Raw genomic sequence first — 17,543 nt, 5'->3', positions numbered from 1 at the left:
CGTTGCTTTGGTTTTATGGTTGGGACTCCACCTGCAGGCCAGAGAGGGTGAAGCCCAATGGAAAGAAATTCTGAACTTACATTAGCTTTTGCTAACCCAACCAAGGAATTGGATTCTTTTTAGCAGTCTTGCCATCAGTTTGCAGTTGCCTCCTAATCCATTTTGTTCAAGTTCTTAGGTTTAAGTTCTCTCACTTCCAGATTCCCCTAGAAAGTTATATCATCAGTAACCAATTTCAAAGCCTGTGTTACTTCCAACCAAGGGTAGCTTGTTGAGCAACTTCAAAGGTTCTTTTTCATCCCTTTTATCATAATCATCTTTTTTTTCTTTCTAAATAATGCCTTAGTAATACTTTTAGCTAAGAATGAGTTGGAGGTGTCTTAAACAATCTTGCTTCTGACACTCACTGCCCTGACAGTGGCAGTTAGACAGGGTTCAATTGCTAAAGAGGACTCACAGGACCCAAATGACAGTGCTTACGAATCTAGAGTTCTTTGCAGAAAAAGGATGCAATATACCTACAACATTAAAACCAGAATAAGTGTCACAGCCACAGGCTGCCTCACAGCATAGGGTCCAGAGAGGACAGGTACAAGCTATAATTGCCCTCTGTCTACAAAGCCACACCAAGATGCATTTTCTCTCTTGGAACAAGAGCTACTGATGTGAGCACAAAACACCTTGGAAACCAGGGGGCACAAATTGGAGTTTCAGCCAGGCTTTCTTATGTCCTGCCAGTAACCTAGGCATACTGTTCCTATGTAACCAGCCTCAAACTCACTGGCTTCCATTGGTCTCACTGTGCCCAGGTAAAAATGGTCAGTGTTATTGTTAGCAATAAACAATGGTGATAACCTGCAACCCGTGGCTACACTTCAACACAGTAAGTCATTTTGAAAAGAAAGTGCTTTGACCAGGGCTCTGCACTGTGTAGATATTTTAGCAAGGCCTCTCATGCCAACTCCAGCCTCTCTGGAATTAACCCTTACTGCACAGACAACTACATCAAAGTGCATTGACTTTCTTGAAGTGCAAAGATTTGCTTGGGAGGTCCTTCAGCCATAAGTGCAAGTTGCCTGTAGAATGGCATGCCTGGGCAAGAAAAATCAGCAAACATGCAGCAGTTCTTCTACCATTACTCACCTCTTTCTGTTTCTGTGCTAATTAGATCACAGAATTATTTATACATCAACATAGAATATCCAGGTTGACCTACAGGATGAACTTGGGGGTTATATAGGCACCATGAGACATTTTTTTTTTCCACTAACCAACTTTTTGGTGCTTCTGTTTTATCCTACTGTTGTCATTAGCATGGAATGCAGAATGGTTTTCCTTTTCTGTAAAGTCAGTAAGGACATCTTCTGCCACCCACTTTTCCCTCTTACAATATGTACCTCCATGAGAAATCAGAAAACCTAGATAACCTGCCATAACACCCAGAGCGAGTCTCCATATCTCTGGTCTCAGTTGTCTCAACTGCAAAATGATTTTAAAGCAACCTTCTGGCTCTAAGAGTCTATCACTCTGTAAAAGACAAAAAAAAAAAAAAATCTGTCTTACATAGAAAGGAATAGCAAGAGTTAGCTACTGTGGCATACATAGAAAGGAAAAGAATTAGCTTTTGAAGCTAGAAGGTTGAGAAGATGATCAGGCACAACCAGAGCCTCAGGAACCATTAGTGGGATCCCTGTGCTGAAGTCCTGCCTGCTCGCCACCCCCCAGCCACCACTGTCTGCTTTTTCTGCACAGCAAAGAGGATCCTGGAGAGTCAGCAATTTTTATCCTGTCCCCACCCTCTCTCACCCCCATAGCCCTCATGCGTAGGGTACCACCACATGGTCCCTATTCTTCAATGGCTTCAAAGCCTATAGCATCCTCTACTGTAAACATAATTTAGAAAGTGAGGATGTATTAGAATACTTGGGTTTTTATAAAGCTTTGAAGGTATATCTACTAGTGAATACACACACACACACACACATATAATATTTAATGGAAATTCCTAGCTTAAGGAAAAAAATGGTTTCACACAACTGTATCTGCTGGTTGTTTATTGAGGGTCCTAAAAACAGCTAATCATTACATTTAATGTTTCATCAAAAAGTCTAGGTGCGTTCTCTAAGCTGTTCATTTGGAAAAGCATATGCATGGCAATTAAATTGTCCCTACTGATATTCTCACTTCCTTTTCAGGTCCATAGCATGGATTGTGTATACCTAAATAGAATTCTTTTCAAAATAATTCCATGAAAGTTGAATTCTGTTTGACATGTTTGTTTAGGGAAATGTGCTCTTCAGTCTTCTATGATGGATTGTTCTTGTGTTTAACCACATCCAGTTTTAGCAGAGCACACTGCACAGTATTTCTCTCCTAACTGTGTCATCTTCTGCTCCTGTAATTTCAGAACAATTGCTTTGCTCCCCTCTGGAGCTATTTATACTCAACAATTGCTCTTCTGTGTGTTACCCATTCACCTGTACAGAGATAAGAGCAGGCCCAATAAAATGAAATTCATGCAGTTTTTCTCTTTGTTCGTTTCCATCACACGGATAAATAAGACTCTTAATACAAAAGCGATTCTAAAAATTCTCACTAGTTACTTCTTAAATGCCTGGATCAGAGGCAAAATACTTAATGATGACTAAAGCAGAGTAACAAAAAAGAAAATAATCGAAAAACTTCCAACCACCCATAGCTTCCTTCAGTATAGAAGGAAACATGTTGGGAATATTGGTGTTTGGAAGAAATCCATTCCTCTCTTCCAGTAATGGAGCGGGTATACTGTGTTTCTAAGTGTTCCTACTACGTGCACTTGAGTATACGCCCTCTGAGGAAAACAGGCACACAGAAGAGAGAATAAAAGTTTGAGTCTTTTGTCTCTGAACCTCTCTCCAGCCTCCCATGCAGTCCGCTTTCAGCCATTCCCTCCTCACGTCCTCCCACCCTCCTGCCTCCTTGCATTGCTTTTTAAAATTCTTTATTATTTTTCTCACTTGACTCCTCAGGTCAGTCTCCCAAGTTATCTTCCTTCCTCCCACTTTAAACAAAGTCTCAGCTTCCATGAAAAGGGTCATTTCTCGATCTTTAGAGTATTTCAGAGCAAAAACAGAGGGGCCTTCCCTTCCAAGGGAGGAGTGCAGACTCCTGCTTCCACCGCCATGTCTGCTTCATGCTTCTGGGGAAACTCCAGGATTTTCTGTTTTCCTTTTTTTTAAAAGAGAAAAATGTGTGCGATATAGGTGCAAAAGTATTTTTGCACAAACCTACATAGGTATTAACCACTATTTTTGTTTCTTTCTTAATATTTAATTAGAACTGGCCACGAATAACTTGTAAAATACACTAAAGCCTTAAGTTTGCATTTCTTTATTACTGGGAAAGCTGTTTACTGAGTGGGGTTTACCTGTATTTATGTGAACTACATTTATAATTGAATTGCCCCTTCCCCCTAGATGCATGAGAGATTTACTTAATTAGCATGGATTCCTAGTCTCAAAGGACTGAGAATTTCAACCAGAGCTTAGGTGTATAAGGTGGTATAAAAGCAATGTTGTTGTGTTTCTAGTTTGGCTAATAAATTGGCTTTAGAGAAATGAATCTTTTCATGACACTTGGGAATAAAGCTTGTGATTTGCTGATGTTGGACAAGGTTGAAGTTTCACTTTCGTTAAATTTTTGTCCCTGGCATAAGATTAAATACCTCCTCAGATCAAGGGAATTTTCCTCCCTCAGTCTTATAAAGTTCTTAGAGGACTTGGAAAGCATATTATCAAATACAATTTGAAGGTGAAAGGAGAAATAAGTGAGCCTCAGGTCTGAAAACTGGATAGATTATACAATTACTTTAGTTTGCCTATAGAAAATTTTAGTGGAGAGTATTTTTTTCACCTAATATTAGGGTAGCAGAGAGATGCTGAGGTGACTGATATTTCAAGGAGAAAAGTGCTTAATGATTATAAATGCATAGCTAGAAATAGAGTTTACACAACCTTAGCCATACAGATTAATCTAACAGATTTTCTTTAATACCAATACAAGAAAGTATTATTGGATCTCTTCAAACATTTCTGCTAAAAACATTTTTTTTTTCTTATTCAGGTGAAAATTGACTCTGTTTATGTAGAACAGGATAGGCCCCCTTAACTCTCAGATATTCCCCAGTAATCCAAGCATGGGAATTATGTCTTTGCCCGTACCTGCACCCAATGCCAGTGAGATTTAAGAACAACTTCAGATCCTGAATACTGATGAAACTCATCAACTTAGAGTCGAGGGATAAAAATAAAACACCTTTCAAAGAGAGTGTGGTTCAAGTTTGGTGTTTATTAAAGGGTATGAGACGGTCCTACCTAGGATTCTCAAAGGAAAAAGGACACCGAAAGGAAGGTTATACTCTCTGAATCATTTGTGATTTTATTTGTTTTTGCAGTGGATCTCTTGAGCCTGTCAGCTGCATGTGATGCCTTGGACCAGCACAACCTCAAGCAAAATGACCAGCCCATGGATATCCTGCAGATTATTAATTGTTTGACCACTATTTATGACCGTCTGGAGCAAGAGCACAACAATTTGGTCAACGTCCCTCTCTGCGTGGATATGTGTCTGAACTGGCTGCTGAATGTTTATGATACGTATGTATGGCTAGTTTTTGTTTCCCGGTCTCTGTCATAGGAGGCTTAGCTTACAGAATGGTGACAGTGTAATTAGCATTACAACAGGGCCTCAGAAGCTGTGGACCTAATGCTGTTCCTGTGATAAATCATTTTTGCATTTATGACTTGAAAAATATTTTAATAAACTAGGAGTTAAGAGCCAGAACGTAGATTGCTCTCAGATTCGAAAACAAACAAAACCCTGAGATACTCATTCTTCAAATAGTGGAATAAGTCAACATATAGCCCTTGGTTCTTTCCCTTTCTCGCCCATGGATTTTGGAATTCTTCCATGCACTTCAGGGGTGGCTCCCTCTCACTGGCGGCCATGGCTGTGCTCCTGGAGATACTGGCACACCTGTCTCCAGATCAGAATTGTCTTAGCTGATACTTAGGAGACTTGCAGAAGATTATGAATTGATAGGCCAAACAAAATGAAAACAAGCCCTTAATACAGCAAACTTAACTCCTCAAACTGAGAACATTTTTGGTTTTATTTTGTTTTTTAATAAGATTTTATGAAGTTTCAGTTTGGCGCCTCCATTCATCACTCTCTCTTAGAGAGCAATTATTTGTTTATTTTGGATTGCACATGGGAGATATCCCCAGTTCTGATTTTTTTTTTTTTCTTGAGCTTAATGAAGACAATTGAAGAAGGGAGCAGAAGGAATTGGTTTTAATGTTGCCTAAATTCTTCTCAGACCTCAAAATTATTACATACCTCATTTCACCAATCAAGAACATATTCCCATTTGGAAATCTGGGAAGGTTTTCTGAAAAGAGTTGCATAACAACTGTTTTGCCTTTCACCTTTGTTGTAGACTTCTACCACCTTTTTAACTAAAATTTATAGCTTTTTTTCTTTCTTATTTTGATAAGGTATTGCTTTTTAAAATTTCAGGACCACCTGACTATTACATTCATCTTAGTTATCTACTAAGTCCTTGAACATGTCGGATTTCAATTGCGAACTACATTTACATTAGTTTTGATAAGAGTTTATATTCGGGTTTCTCCTCAAATATATTTTGGCACTGTTTTCTTTGCAGATGACATGTGAATGCATTCTGAATATATAACGCCATTCTACCTGCCTGAAAATTATTTGGTGACAATTTTAACTCCTTGAAGTTGCTGTATAAAGTGGATTTGTTAAATTTTGAACAACCTTTTCTTAAGAGGAAAAAAGATAAGAAAATTTTCCAATGATAGGAATTTTGTTAGTCCATTAGTGCCCAGGATTTCTTTTTGACTGAGGGATTTAATAAATTTTAATAGTTGAAAGTTGAGCATATTGTTCACCGAAAATAACCGCAGTTGGAACTATCATTTGTGATTTTGAAGTGCTAATGAGCAAATTATTTGAAAATGTTTTCTCCTTTTTCTTTTTACTGATATCTAAGGCTCAGTAGCTTTCCGTAATAAAATAAGAAGCCAAAAAACTACTGAAAGACATTTTTTAACTTTAATTTTAGGTTTTGGGGTACATGTGAAGGTCTGTTATACAGGTAAACTCGTGCCACGGGGGTTTGTTGTACAGATTATTTCATCACTCAGGTATTAACCTATTTATGCCTAGTGTTCCATTGCTGGAACACTAAGCTTTTGTGGGAATTATTCATATCCTACTGCTCAAGGTCATTGTCAAGGTCTGATTTTCACAAAAAATAATTTGCAACCTCCAGCATAAACGGGTTAACCGCAGTACCCAATAGTTGTCTTTTCTGCTCCTCTCCCTCCTCCCACCCTCCACCCTCAAGACCCCAGTGTCTGTTGTTCCCTTCTTTGTGTTCGTGAGTTCTCATCATTAAGCTTCCACTTATAAGTGAGAACATGCAGTGTTTACTCTTTTGTTTTTGCATTAGTTTGCTAAGGATAATAGCCTCCAGTTAATCCATGTTCAAAAGACATGATCTCATTCTTTTTTATAGCTGCATAGTATTCCATGATGTATATGTACCATATTTTCTTTATCTAATTTGTAATTGATGGGCATTTACATTGATTCCATGTCTTGAAAGACATTTTCTACAAAATGGAAAACTTTTCATTCTTATTTTTCCTTTTTTTCCCCCATGGATAAAATTAGCTTATTAATAAATTTGTTATGTGGAATGCTTTATTTCAGTTTTCTATATGCAAAGTGAAATAAAAGCAATCTATATTAAAACATTGATATAGCAACAGGTTATTTATAAATTTATTTTTTAGATCATGTATTTGAATGCTGTTTAATAGAGTATCATATTTTTCTCATAGAGATAAGCATTTATATTTTATATTATGTGTTACGTGGCCTGAAGTGATTAATTTTCTTTCAGTAAGGGGCAGTCTGATGAAGATCTAAGCATTTAAGAGGGCAGAGCAGTTAGTTGCCGGTAATTTTTTTGGCTTCAGTGACCAAAGTGGGTAATTTGCTTTAATAACCAAAGTAGATTGGTGAAGAGTGGTAATTCTTCTGCTTACCAACTTAAACCAAGGTGGCTTTCCATAGGTGAATAGAATTTTTTTTCTTAATTTATGTAGAACTTTTGCAGTTCTACATACGAGTTTTTAGGAATTGAAACTTGGTAAACATTCAGTGGTCAAGTTGGTTGAATTTCCATTGTATTGTAGGTCATCAGTCAAAGAGATAATAAATTTGGAAAAGTTCAAAACAATCTTAATAAAACAGCGGTCAATAGAGTTCACACCACTTTACTCTTTTATTTTTCCTTTTCAAGGCTTTATGCTTAAGTAGAAGTGTTTACCCTCTAGGAAAGTGTCAGTAATTGTTTTCTGGTTTGATTCTTCATAATAGGGGACGAACAGGGAGGATCCGTGTCCTGTCTTTTAAAACTGGCATCATTTCCCTGTGTAAAGCACATTTGGAAGACAAGTACAGATGTAAGTCGTGTATACTAACGCTGTATTCTTTTATTAATGTTGGCTAATTACCCTAGTTCTAGATGGGACATGACAGACTGTTCTTATTTGACAGCAGGTTCCTCATGTAAGATGTAGAACTGCTTTTAGAGTGTCATAAAATTTGGTTTGTGCCATTCCTTGTCAAACATTAAATTGCAGGCATTTAAATAGAGAATGAGGATTAGCGTTTCCAGTCCAAGTATTATTTTACATTACACTGACTGTGTCTGAATAAAACACATGTTCCTAGGGGATAAAGTCTGATTTTCTAACCTCTTTCTGTAAGTCAGAAAAATAAGTGTGAAGATTTAATCCCTGCACTTGTCTAGTCCTTGGATTCTTATTTAAAGAATACTATGTGACATTCATGTTCAAGAAACATTGTTTATTTTATAATCATCTTACTGCAAGTTGTACTGATACATCCAATTCCGTGACATGACTAACATTTTATTATTTGGGAGACAGATAGCTTGCTGTTTCTTAAAGGGTAGATACGTACCACCCTACAGAATTTCCTTTTGATTACGCATTGGGTTCTTCTGCTTAAAAATTTTAAAACCAAATTAAAAGCAAATGCTAGAGGAGTGATGGTTCAGATGACCGAGTGACCATCCATTCCTATTGTGAAAGGCTGCACTTGGTTTTCGCCTTGAAATACTTATAAGCAATCTTTCCAGTAGGAATATTAAACAAACCCGGCCTAGCTGGTCTTTTCTCTCTTCCCCTAAGGCCTAGCCACACATGTGAGGAGATGTGCTGAGCTTCAGGACAGGCAGGAGATAAAAGCCACTCTGTGTCCTCCTGATCATTTCTCCTTCAGGAGTAAGCCACAAAATACACAAACCATTTTGACTCTCACTTTTATGTAGTGTCCGCTTGAGTTTTCTCATCCTGAGAACCAAAGAAAAATAACTGAACAGCTTTTATTAACCATGCTAAAATGTATTTTGGATAAGATGGGATATCTGTGTGCTTTTCTCCTTTAAACATTGTAGTTACTTATTATAGATTAGGTTTTAATCTACTGTATATATGGTATAGTAACAGCACATTGTAAATATAATATTAAAGTGAATAATTGAGGAAGCTTTGAGCTGGTGTTTCAAATAACTACTAAGAAGGAACATGGTTTTAGGTTGGTGAAACAAAAATATTAAATTGAAAATGAGATGTTTGAAAATAACTCATAACTTTGAACATAAACATCTAGGTATGTGTATCGGAGAGAAGATAAAAAGCTGTTCGTATAATCTCAATTTTTAATGTCATCTTAGGTATCTTGTTAAAGCATTTAATTTCCTAGAGTTTAAAGTGTGCTTATGGGTACAGAAAGCTTTCTTGGATTTACTTTTTTTGAAGGGGCAACTTCTAGGTGAATATAAGGTATGATTAAATTTTTATATCTGAGAACAAAACATAACATTGCAAGCATTCGGTATGTTCATTCTGTTACATATATTGGGCACCTACTCTCCACCGGGTACTGCTAGTCTACTCTAGATGCTTCTGGCACACAACTGACCAAGATATGGTTCCTTCCCTCAAGGGAATATAATTCTCCTGCCAAAAAAGATAGACACATATTAAATCAATGCCAGCATAACGTGATATGAGCTATTAATTAGAAATATGCAGCCAGGCGCAGTAGCTCACACCGGTAATTCCAGCACTTAGGGAGGCCGAGGTAGGTGAATCACTTGAGGTCAGGAGTTCAAGACCAGCCTGGCCATCATGGTGAAACCCCGGCCTGGCCAACATGGTGAAACCCCGTCTCTACTAAAAATACAAAAATTAGCTGGGCGTGATGGCATGTGCCTGTAATCCCAGCTACTCAGGAGGCTGAGGCAGGAGAATGGCTTGAACCCAGGAGGCAGAGGTTACGGTGAGCAGAGATTGCGCCACTGCACTCCAGCCTGGGTGACACAGCAAGACTCCATCGCAAACATCAACAACAACAACAACAACAAACTATGCACAGTATCCTATGGGAACACACACATGATGGACTGGAAGCTCAGTGATCTTATGACTCCATAAAGAAGTCCCAATTGTGGTACATTTTTGAATCTCTGGTATCCAAAGAGGGTGGTGTTTTGGGCCAGTTATATGTCTCTTAATGCTAAAACACTTATTTTTTGATGTAGTTACATCCTATATATAATAATTCCCAAGGATTGTGTTCTGGCTTAGAAGAAATTTAAGTGTCAAGGGTACATGTAAGCTTGTGCTTCTTGCAGTGACATAGTTTATGTAAAAGTTATCACACTTCATATATATACAGTGATCATTAACTTGATTCATAAAAATAATAAATGTCCAGATTAGCACAAATTAGAAGTAACCCCACTCTGTGGAAATATTGGCTACTCTTGAGAATTGCTACTGGAATTGAGTTGGACGTCAGTTTCTGCTGGCATCCATGGGTGCTGTGTTTTGACTGTTGCAATTTTCTTCTTCCTTTGTAGACCTTTTCAAGCAAGTGTCAAGTTCAACAGGATTTTGTGACCAGCGCAGGCTGGGTCTCCTGCTGCATGATTCTATCCAAATTCCAAGACAATTGGGTGAAGTTGCATCCTTTGGGGGCAGTAACATTGAGCCAAGTGTCCGGAGCTGCTTCCAATTTGTAAGTTTTTCACCTTCTAGGTAACATATGTATTCGTTCATATTTTAGAAATTAATTTAAAAACTCACAGAGCTTCAGTTTCTCATATTAGCTCTTCAGTAGGCAGTAGGTGTGGGATTTGGGATATTTGGAACCTCTATAGTAAGCAGCTTCTGGAACTCTAGGTTTTGGGAAAGAAGACAGTGCTGAGGAAGGAAAAGAAATCTCCATCTGCAGCAGGGACCCCACAGTTACTGAGGTGCTGGAAGGGAAGACGTTCAGCAAGGGAGGAAATAAGTCTCTAGCCACAGAAATCCTATGTATATAAGAAAATGGCCTTTGTAGGCGAGTCTCTTCGTCTCTGAGTCCTTTCTCTAATTCTGTCATTATAGCCTCCTTTCAATGGATGTTGGTAAATTGTTAGCACAGCTATCCTTTTTAAAAAAATGTCCTTTGTAGCTTTGACATTCCCCTATTATTCCAAAGTCTAGAAGTGTGTACTCTGCTAATGTCCATCACTAACTGAACACACTCTTGTCCATTCTATTTCCTATCCTGTCCCATTGCTTTTTCTCTGTCATAGTCAGTGCCCCAGAAACACCCTCTTCTTCCCAAATGCCTGAGCACTCCACTGATAGACATTCACATTGCTCTAATTTTTTTTTCTCTGTTTTTTTTTTTCTTTTTTGAGATGGAGTCTCGGTCTGTCACACAGGCTGGAGTGCAGTGGTGCGATCTCTGCTCGCTGCAACCTCCACCTCCCGGGTTCAAGTGATTCTCCTGCCTCAGCCTCCTGAGTAGCTGGGATTGCAGGTGCCCACCACCACGCCCGGCTAATTTTTGTATTTTTAGTAGAGACGGGGTTTCACCAGGTTGTCCAGGCTGGTCTCAAACTCCTGACCTCAGGTGATCCACCTGCCTCGGCCTCCCAAAGTGCTCGGATTGTAGGTGTGAGCCACCACACCTGGCCTCTAATTTTTATTAGGTAAATAGTGCTACAATGAACATCCTTATCATTTAGCTTTTATCTTTGAAGCTTTCTTTATAGGATTAATTCTCAGGCGTGTGATTGCCAGACAAAAGAATACAAACCTTTTTTGTGGCCTTTCTTCAAAAGTTGTTCTAATTGTAATGCTATCAGTATTGAAGGAGTAAGATACTTTCAGTATCACATTATTCACGGTGTTCTTATTTATTTATTTATTTTTTCAAGTGCTAAGAGCTGTTTTTCTTATGTAGGGTTTCTCGATCCATTCTAATTCTATTAACAATGGCTGAGATTTACAAAATAGAACTAGCTGTAGAGCTAACTGGGTTGTATCTGAAGTCTTTGACCACAGACTAGGATGAAACTATAGAAGGCTTCCTGGGCAAAACACTGTGAATATTTAGGTGTTTAAAGCAGTTTGAGTATTTATTTAATAGTTAGTTGAACACATTTACCGGATGCACACATAATAAGTTCACGTACGTAAAGTGGGATATACTGTTTGAATTATTTTGCCACAATTATGGCAAATTAGCTGTAAATGTAAAATACATGTGGAGAAATAAGTATCTTTTCTTCCTCATACCCAAACCTTCCAAAATGCAGATAGATGATCAGTCCAATCAATCATCAAAATGTAGACACAAGTAACTTTCATACAATGAATATTAATGGCCACAAGCAATCTAGATTCATTTTGATTTTTTAAAATCCAATTATAAAACAACTTGCCATAAACATGAGTTATTTCCTAATCTTTTGGGTTGTTTTTTTTTTTTTTTTGAGACAGAGTCTCACTCTGTCGCCAAGGCTGGAGTGCAGTGCGTGATCTCGGCTCGCTGCAACCTCTGCCTCCCTGGTTCAAGCGATTCTCATGCCTCAGCCTCCTGAGTAGCTGGGATTACAGGGCACCTGCCACCATGCCTGGCTAGTTTTTTATAGAGACAGGGCTTCACCATGTTGGCCAGGCTGGGCTCGAACTCCTGATCTCAAGCAATCCACCTCCCAAAGTGCTGGGATTACAGGTCCTAATCATTTTTCACCTTTAGTCCAAGTCTCAGTTACTTTTTCAGTTCTAGTGAAGCACACACACATGTTCATATATAGGGATATATAAACATATGTGTGTGTATTGTGACTTGGGTTAAAGGTAAGGTTCAGTGATGGTCCCTGCTGCAAAGTAAACTAGGCTCTATTCCGGGCCCGCTGGAGCCTTTGTTTTCTGTCACCCCGAGTACTGACTCATCAGGAAGCCACCACCATCCTCACTGCAGCCTCTGGCCCTCTTGAATTTGGTTGTCAGGATAAGGGGTGGCCAAACAGAAGCTCTGCTTTGCCTGGGCTGCCCCCCTTATCAGGAGACCAACCTATTCCATTTCTGCCTGCTGCATCCTTGTGCTGGATAACCTCCTACTCCCCTAAGCCCGTGTCTCTGGTTTGGTTACATTTCTGTCACTGTAATAACAACTCTGTATTCTCAGTATCAAAGCTTTGAATTCAATCCATCCTTGCATATTTATTGAATGCCTCCTGGTTGGCCAGTCAGTCTCCAAGCTCTTTGAAATGTGAAATGTGTTTTGTTTTGTTTTGTTTTGTTTTGTTTTGAGAAGGGGTTTAACTTCATCACCCAGGCTGGAGTGCAGTGGCACAATCATGGCTCATTGCAGCCTTGACCACTGGGCTCAAGTGATCCTCCCAGCTAAGCCTCCTGAGTAGCTGGGACTACAGGCATGGACCACCACGCCTGGCAATTTTTTGGTCTGTGTGTGTGTGTGTAGACAGGGTCTCTAGCCATGTTGCCTAAGCTGCTCTCAAGATCTTGTGCTCAAGCTGTCCACCCACCTCAGCCTCCCAAAATGCTGGGAGTACAGGTGTGAGCCACAGCATCCAACCTTGAAATGTTTTCTATGAGACTGGGGGGAAATCAGTCAAGATATGAATGGTGGTAACAGGTGGCTTTTGATTTTCTCTGTACTATTTTTATTTTCTGAGTTTTCTTCTTTGAACATTTATAATTAGAAAAAAAAATTAGTAAAGTGCTGCCTCTTTTTTTAGGGAAAGAAACATGTTTTGTTTGATTGCTTTCCATTGCCATCCTTACATTGTTTCCAGGCCTTCTCATCATTGCTCTGGCTTCCTAGCAAGCCTCCACTCCACACTCCAGTCCTTTTCATTGGTCTTATTGCCCTCATTACTGGTTTTAGAGAAAAGCATTCACCATATGATGCCATCCTTGAAAATATCAGTATCCTTGTGTTGTCTACTGAACAAATCCTAATTTCTCTATTTAACTCTCAGACCTTTCCTAATCTGGTTTCATAACCACCCATAGTTTGCTTTCACTATCATGAAACAGCTTCTCCTTACCACTTGTACCTATTATGCTTATAAATAATATTGTTACCATTGCTCCTAACAAAACTTTGTTCACATGAATTCTCTCATTTAATCCTCACCAAGTCCTTGAGGGGAACAGAATAGTCAGGCTTTGGAGATTTTGCTTTTATTATTGTTTAAGTGGATGAATAATTTATCTGTGCCCTTAAAGTCCCTCAGCTGGTGGAAGAGTTTGATTCCTAGTCCAGTATGCCCACCGCCACATTTATCACCTCATTCCCAAATATGTAGTTTCTGATACTTCTGCTCTCCAGCTTCCCGAGGCCAAACAACAGCTACTTTTCCTGAGTCCTGGATAGAATAAGAAAAGGTATAACAAGACAGGGGACCTTGAGGGGGAGGAAGAATGAGTTTGAAGTATTGGCAAATTGAGTATTTCTAGTCAGATGCTAGTAAATTCTGTATGTATGGTGAGGCTTACATTACTTAGATTTGGGGAGCCTCTCAGCTTTGTAGCAATTTGCAGTCAGGTCGAATGGATCCATTGTAAATACTTAGGAATCCACGTCCTGGCCCTGGCATGCTTTTCCTTGGCCAGGTGCACTGGCGGTCACCTTGCCTTTCATCGTGCAACGTGCATAAAAATACAATGTTTGCTGTAGGGAAAGATAACAGGAGTGAAAATGTCCTCTGCCCTTTGTTTGAAGCCTAGGACCTTGAGAATAGGGCTGGGCTGGCTCCTTCAGCAAGCTTGTGCTCAAAGGCCACTATTTCTACCAGCCTGAGGTAAACGGTAACAAAGTACTTGTTTATCCTACAATTGCATTCCTTGCATCTCAGATTTCATTTCCTTTGATTTCTTGTCGCCAACTGGAAACCTTACGTTTTTTCAAGTTGGTACAGTTAGAAAGGTACTGAATCTTCTGATTCAGACAAGGGCCCAGTATTGGCAAGAAGTTTTTCTGTGCCACACTCTCTGGATTATTTATTAAAGGTTTTCTCATATCCCCCGCCCTCACTAGCCACTTAGAAAAGGAAATCACCCATCAGGTCTAAGTGAAAAATTCTGCTTATTTAAAAATCACTATAAGTCTTCCAAGGAATTATCCATTAAGCCAGGAAATGAAGTCACATCCATGGATATGAAAAAGGAATATTCACTATAAATTTATGGCTTTGACAGTGGTATCTTTGTAGATACTAAATGAGGCAACAGGATATGTTTCCACATTAATAGCATATTGCAGTCAACACATTTACTGGGAAACTGACTCATTTTGGTAGTGATAGAAGTAAAGTTTTGCAACGAGTTTGTTTTAGAGATACAGCTGTAATTAATATATTGCCAGCTTGTTCCTATCTCATATTCCATGGAAACAGCCCTGTTGAGAGATTAGATTGATCTTTATGACCTTAGTAAGGCCAAGCCTGCCCTGGCAGTGAGTCACATAGACTGCCTGAAGGAACCTTGAGGATTATCTGCATGTCTCCTTTTTCAGATGAGGAAACAGGCCCACAGTGTCACAAGGAATCTAGTCTACATCATACAATTATATCATGTTATGGCTTCAACCAGTTCAGAGACGAGATTGAAATAACATGGTGTTAATGTGTTAATGTGATCCCTTGTATGAATTTTAGATTGTAATGGAATGAGATAGATAAATAATAAACATCCTTTCTCCAAACCACATACGTGCACACACACATCTTGATTGAAAATACTCTAATCCCAACATAGCTATTTAGTCTATCTTCAAATAAAACCAAGTATCACTTTTAGGTGGGAAAACTTTATACAGTCATGTGGTGAAGAATGACGTTTTGGTCAATGACAGGCCATATATACTATGGTGGTCCCATAAGATCAGTTTAAGAAGAGATTACAATGGAACTGAAAAATTCGTATTACTTTGTGACATCGTAGCCATTGTAACATCATAGCGCAAAGAATTATCTCACAAACCTGCACTGCCAGTCATTTAACAGCTAAAAAAGTATGTTTTAAAATATTTTTTTTTAACTATTATGGACACATAATAGTACTTATTTATGGGTTACGTGTGACATTTTGATACAAGCATACAGTGTGTGTAGGGTAACACAGTCAGAGTAATTGGGGTGTCCATCATCTCAAACATTCATCATTTCTCTGTTAGGAACATTCCAATTCCACTCTTTTAGTTATTTTGAAATATACAATAAATTATTGTTGCCATGCATGGTAGCATGCACCTGTAGCCCCAGCTCCTCAGGAGGCTAAGGTGGGAGGATCACTTGAGCCCACGAGTTCAAGGCTGTAATGCACAACAATTGCACCTGTGAATAGCCACTATACTCCAACATGGACAGCATAGTGAGACCCTATCTGTAAAAAGATTTAAAAATATATTGACTACTATAGTGACTTTATTGTGCTACCAAACACTAGATCATATTTCCTCTTACCCATTATTTTTGTACCCATTAACCATCCCTTCTTTATCTCCCAATCTTCACTACTTTTCCCAGACTCTGGTAGTCATGATTTTACTCTACCTCCATGAGTTCAATTTATTTTAGTTACCATACATGAGTGAGAACATGGGATACTTGTCTTTCTGTGTGTAGCTAATCTCACTTAACATAATGTCTTCTGGTTCCATACATGTTGCTGCAAATAATGGGATTTCATTCTTTTTTATGGCTGAATAATATTCCATTATGTGTTTACAGCACATTTTCTTTATGCATTCATCCACTGATGAGCACTTAGATTGATTCTGCATCTTGGCTATTGTGAACAATGCTGCAGTGAACATGAGAGTGCAGATATCTTTTTGTGATTTTGATTTTGTAGTATTTTCTTCTGTAAACAAGTTAAGAACTTTATTGTTTAGATAGCGTCAAGTATACCAACTTTGTATTCAATATGCTTCACCTATGAAAGCTGGAGTGTCAAAATCTTTATTTTACATCTGTTTTCTGCCTCCTGTTGTACTTAGTATTCAAAATGAATAAGTTGCTTTTCCATCTATCTTCTGAATTTCTCTATTCGTATGACAAAAATGAATACCATCTATGCACAGTTGTTGTAATAATGTAGAATGATATGAAAATGAGAATAAATTACAGTCTCAACTGTTGAGAACAAGTATTTCTCTGTGTTAGAAACATTCCAAATTCCACTCTTTTAGTTATTTTGAAATCTACAATGTATTATTGTTGCCATGCATGGTGGTGGGCCCCTGTAGTCCCAGGTACTCAGGAGACTGAGGTGGGAGGATCATTAACACATAAATGATAAAGCATTCCAGAATACCTGGAGTAGTGACTGGCAGAGTGGTTAAGTGCATAGGCTTTGAAACCAGACTGTGCCTGGGTCCAAATCTCAGCTCTACTATTCGCTGGTTGTGTGACTATGGACACATTTCTTAACCTTCCTGGCCCCTGAACTCTTGGAGGTGATTGTGAGGATTAAATGAACCAATAGAAGCAAAGCACTTAAGAGCTGTGGTGGATACATAGAAGGTGCCCAGTGAATGTTAGCTATGATTATCTAAAGTGTATTGTGGCATGAAAATATCCTGCCAATGTTAACAATTTCTTTTATCTATAACAAAACATCATCTGTGGATTGCATTTTAGAGACTCTAGAGATTCTGTTTCTCTGCAAATGTTAAAATGTCGTTATCAGGAGACTTTTGGCTGGTTAGATTTAGACAGCATTTCCCGGGCCAATTGATTACTTTTTTTTTTTTTTTGAGACAGAGTCTCACTCTGTTGCCAGGCTGGAGTCCAGTGGTGCCATCTTGGATCACTGCAACCTCCGCCTCCCAGATTCAAGTGATTCTCTGCCTCAGTCTCTCAAGTAGCTGGGACTACAGGCGCATGCCACCATGCCCAACTAATTTTTGTATTATTTATAGAGATGAGGTTTCACCATGTTGGCCAGGATGGTCTCGATCTCTTGACCTCGTGATCCGCCCACCTTGGCCTCCCAAAGTGCTGGGATTACAGGTGTGAGCCACCGTACCTGGCCAATTCCATTTTATTAATACATTTTCCATCT

General features: G+C 38.8%; 1 protein-coding gene across 4 annotated transcripts in view; it reads left to right on the top strand.

Annotated features, from left to right (window-relative positions):
• Positions 1-17,543, top strand: part of DMD (dystrophin) — a 147,349-nt gene that overhangs the window by 52,460 nt on the left and 77,346 nt on the right. For all 4 annotated transcript variants that reach the window (XM_011970700.1, XM_011970701.1, XM_011970699.1 and 1 more), the window contains exons 4-6: positions 4,433-4,634; positions 7,456-7,541; positions 10,031-10,188. In XM_011970700.1, the coding sequence (XP_011826090.1) occupies positions 4,433-4,634; positions 7,456-7,541; positions 10,031-10,188 (446 nt within the window). The remainder of the gene's footprint in view (positions 1-4,432; positions 4,635-7,455; positions 7,542-10,030; positions 10,189-17,543) is intronic.

Source organism: Mandrillus leucophaeus, unplaced genomic scaffold (genome assembly GCF_000951045.1).
Source record: "Mandrillus leucophaeus isolate KB7577 unplaced genomic scaffold, Mleu.le_1.0 Scaffold964, whole genome shotgun sequence".
NCBI classification, from domain to species: domain Eukaryota; kingdom Metazoa; phylum Chordata; class Mammalia; order Primates; family Cercopithecidae; genus Mandrillus; species Mandrillus leucophaeus.
This window is presented reverse-complemented; position numbering and strand designations above follow the sequence as displayed.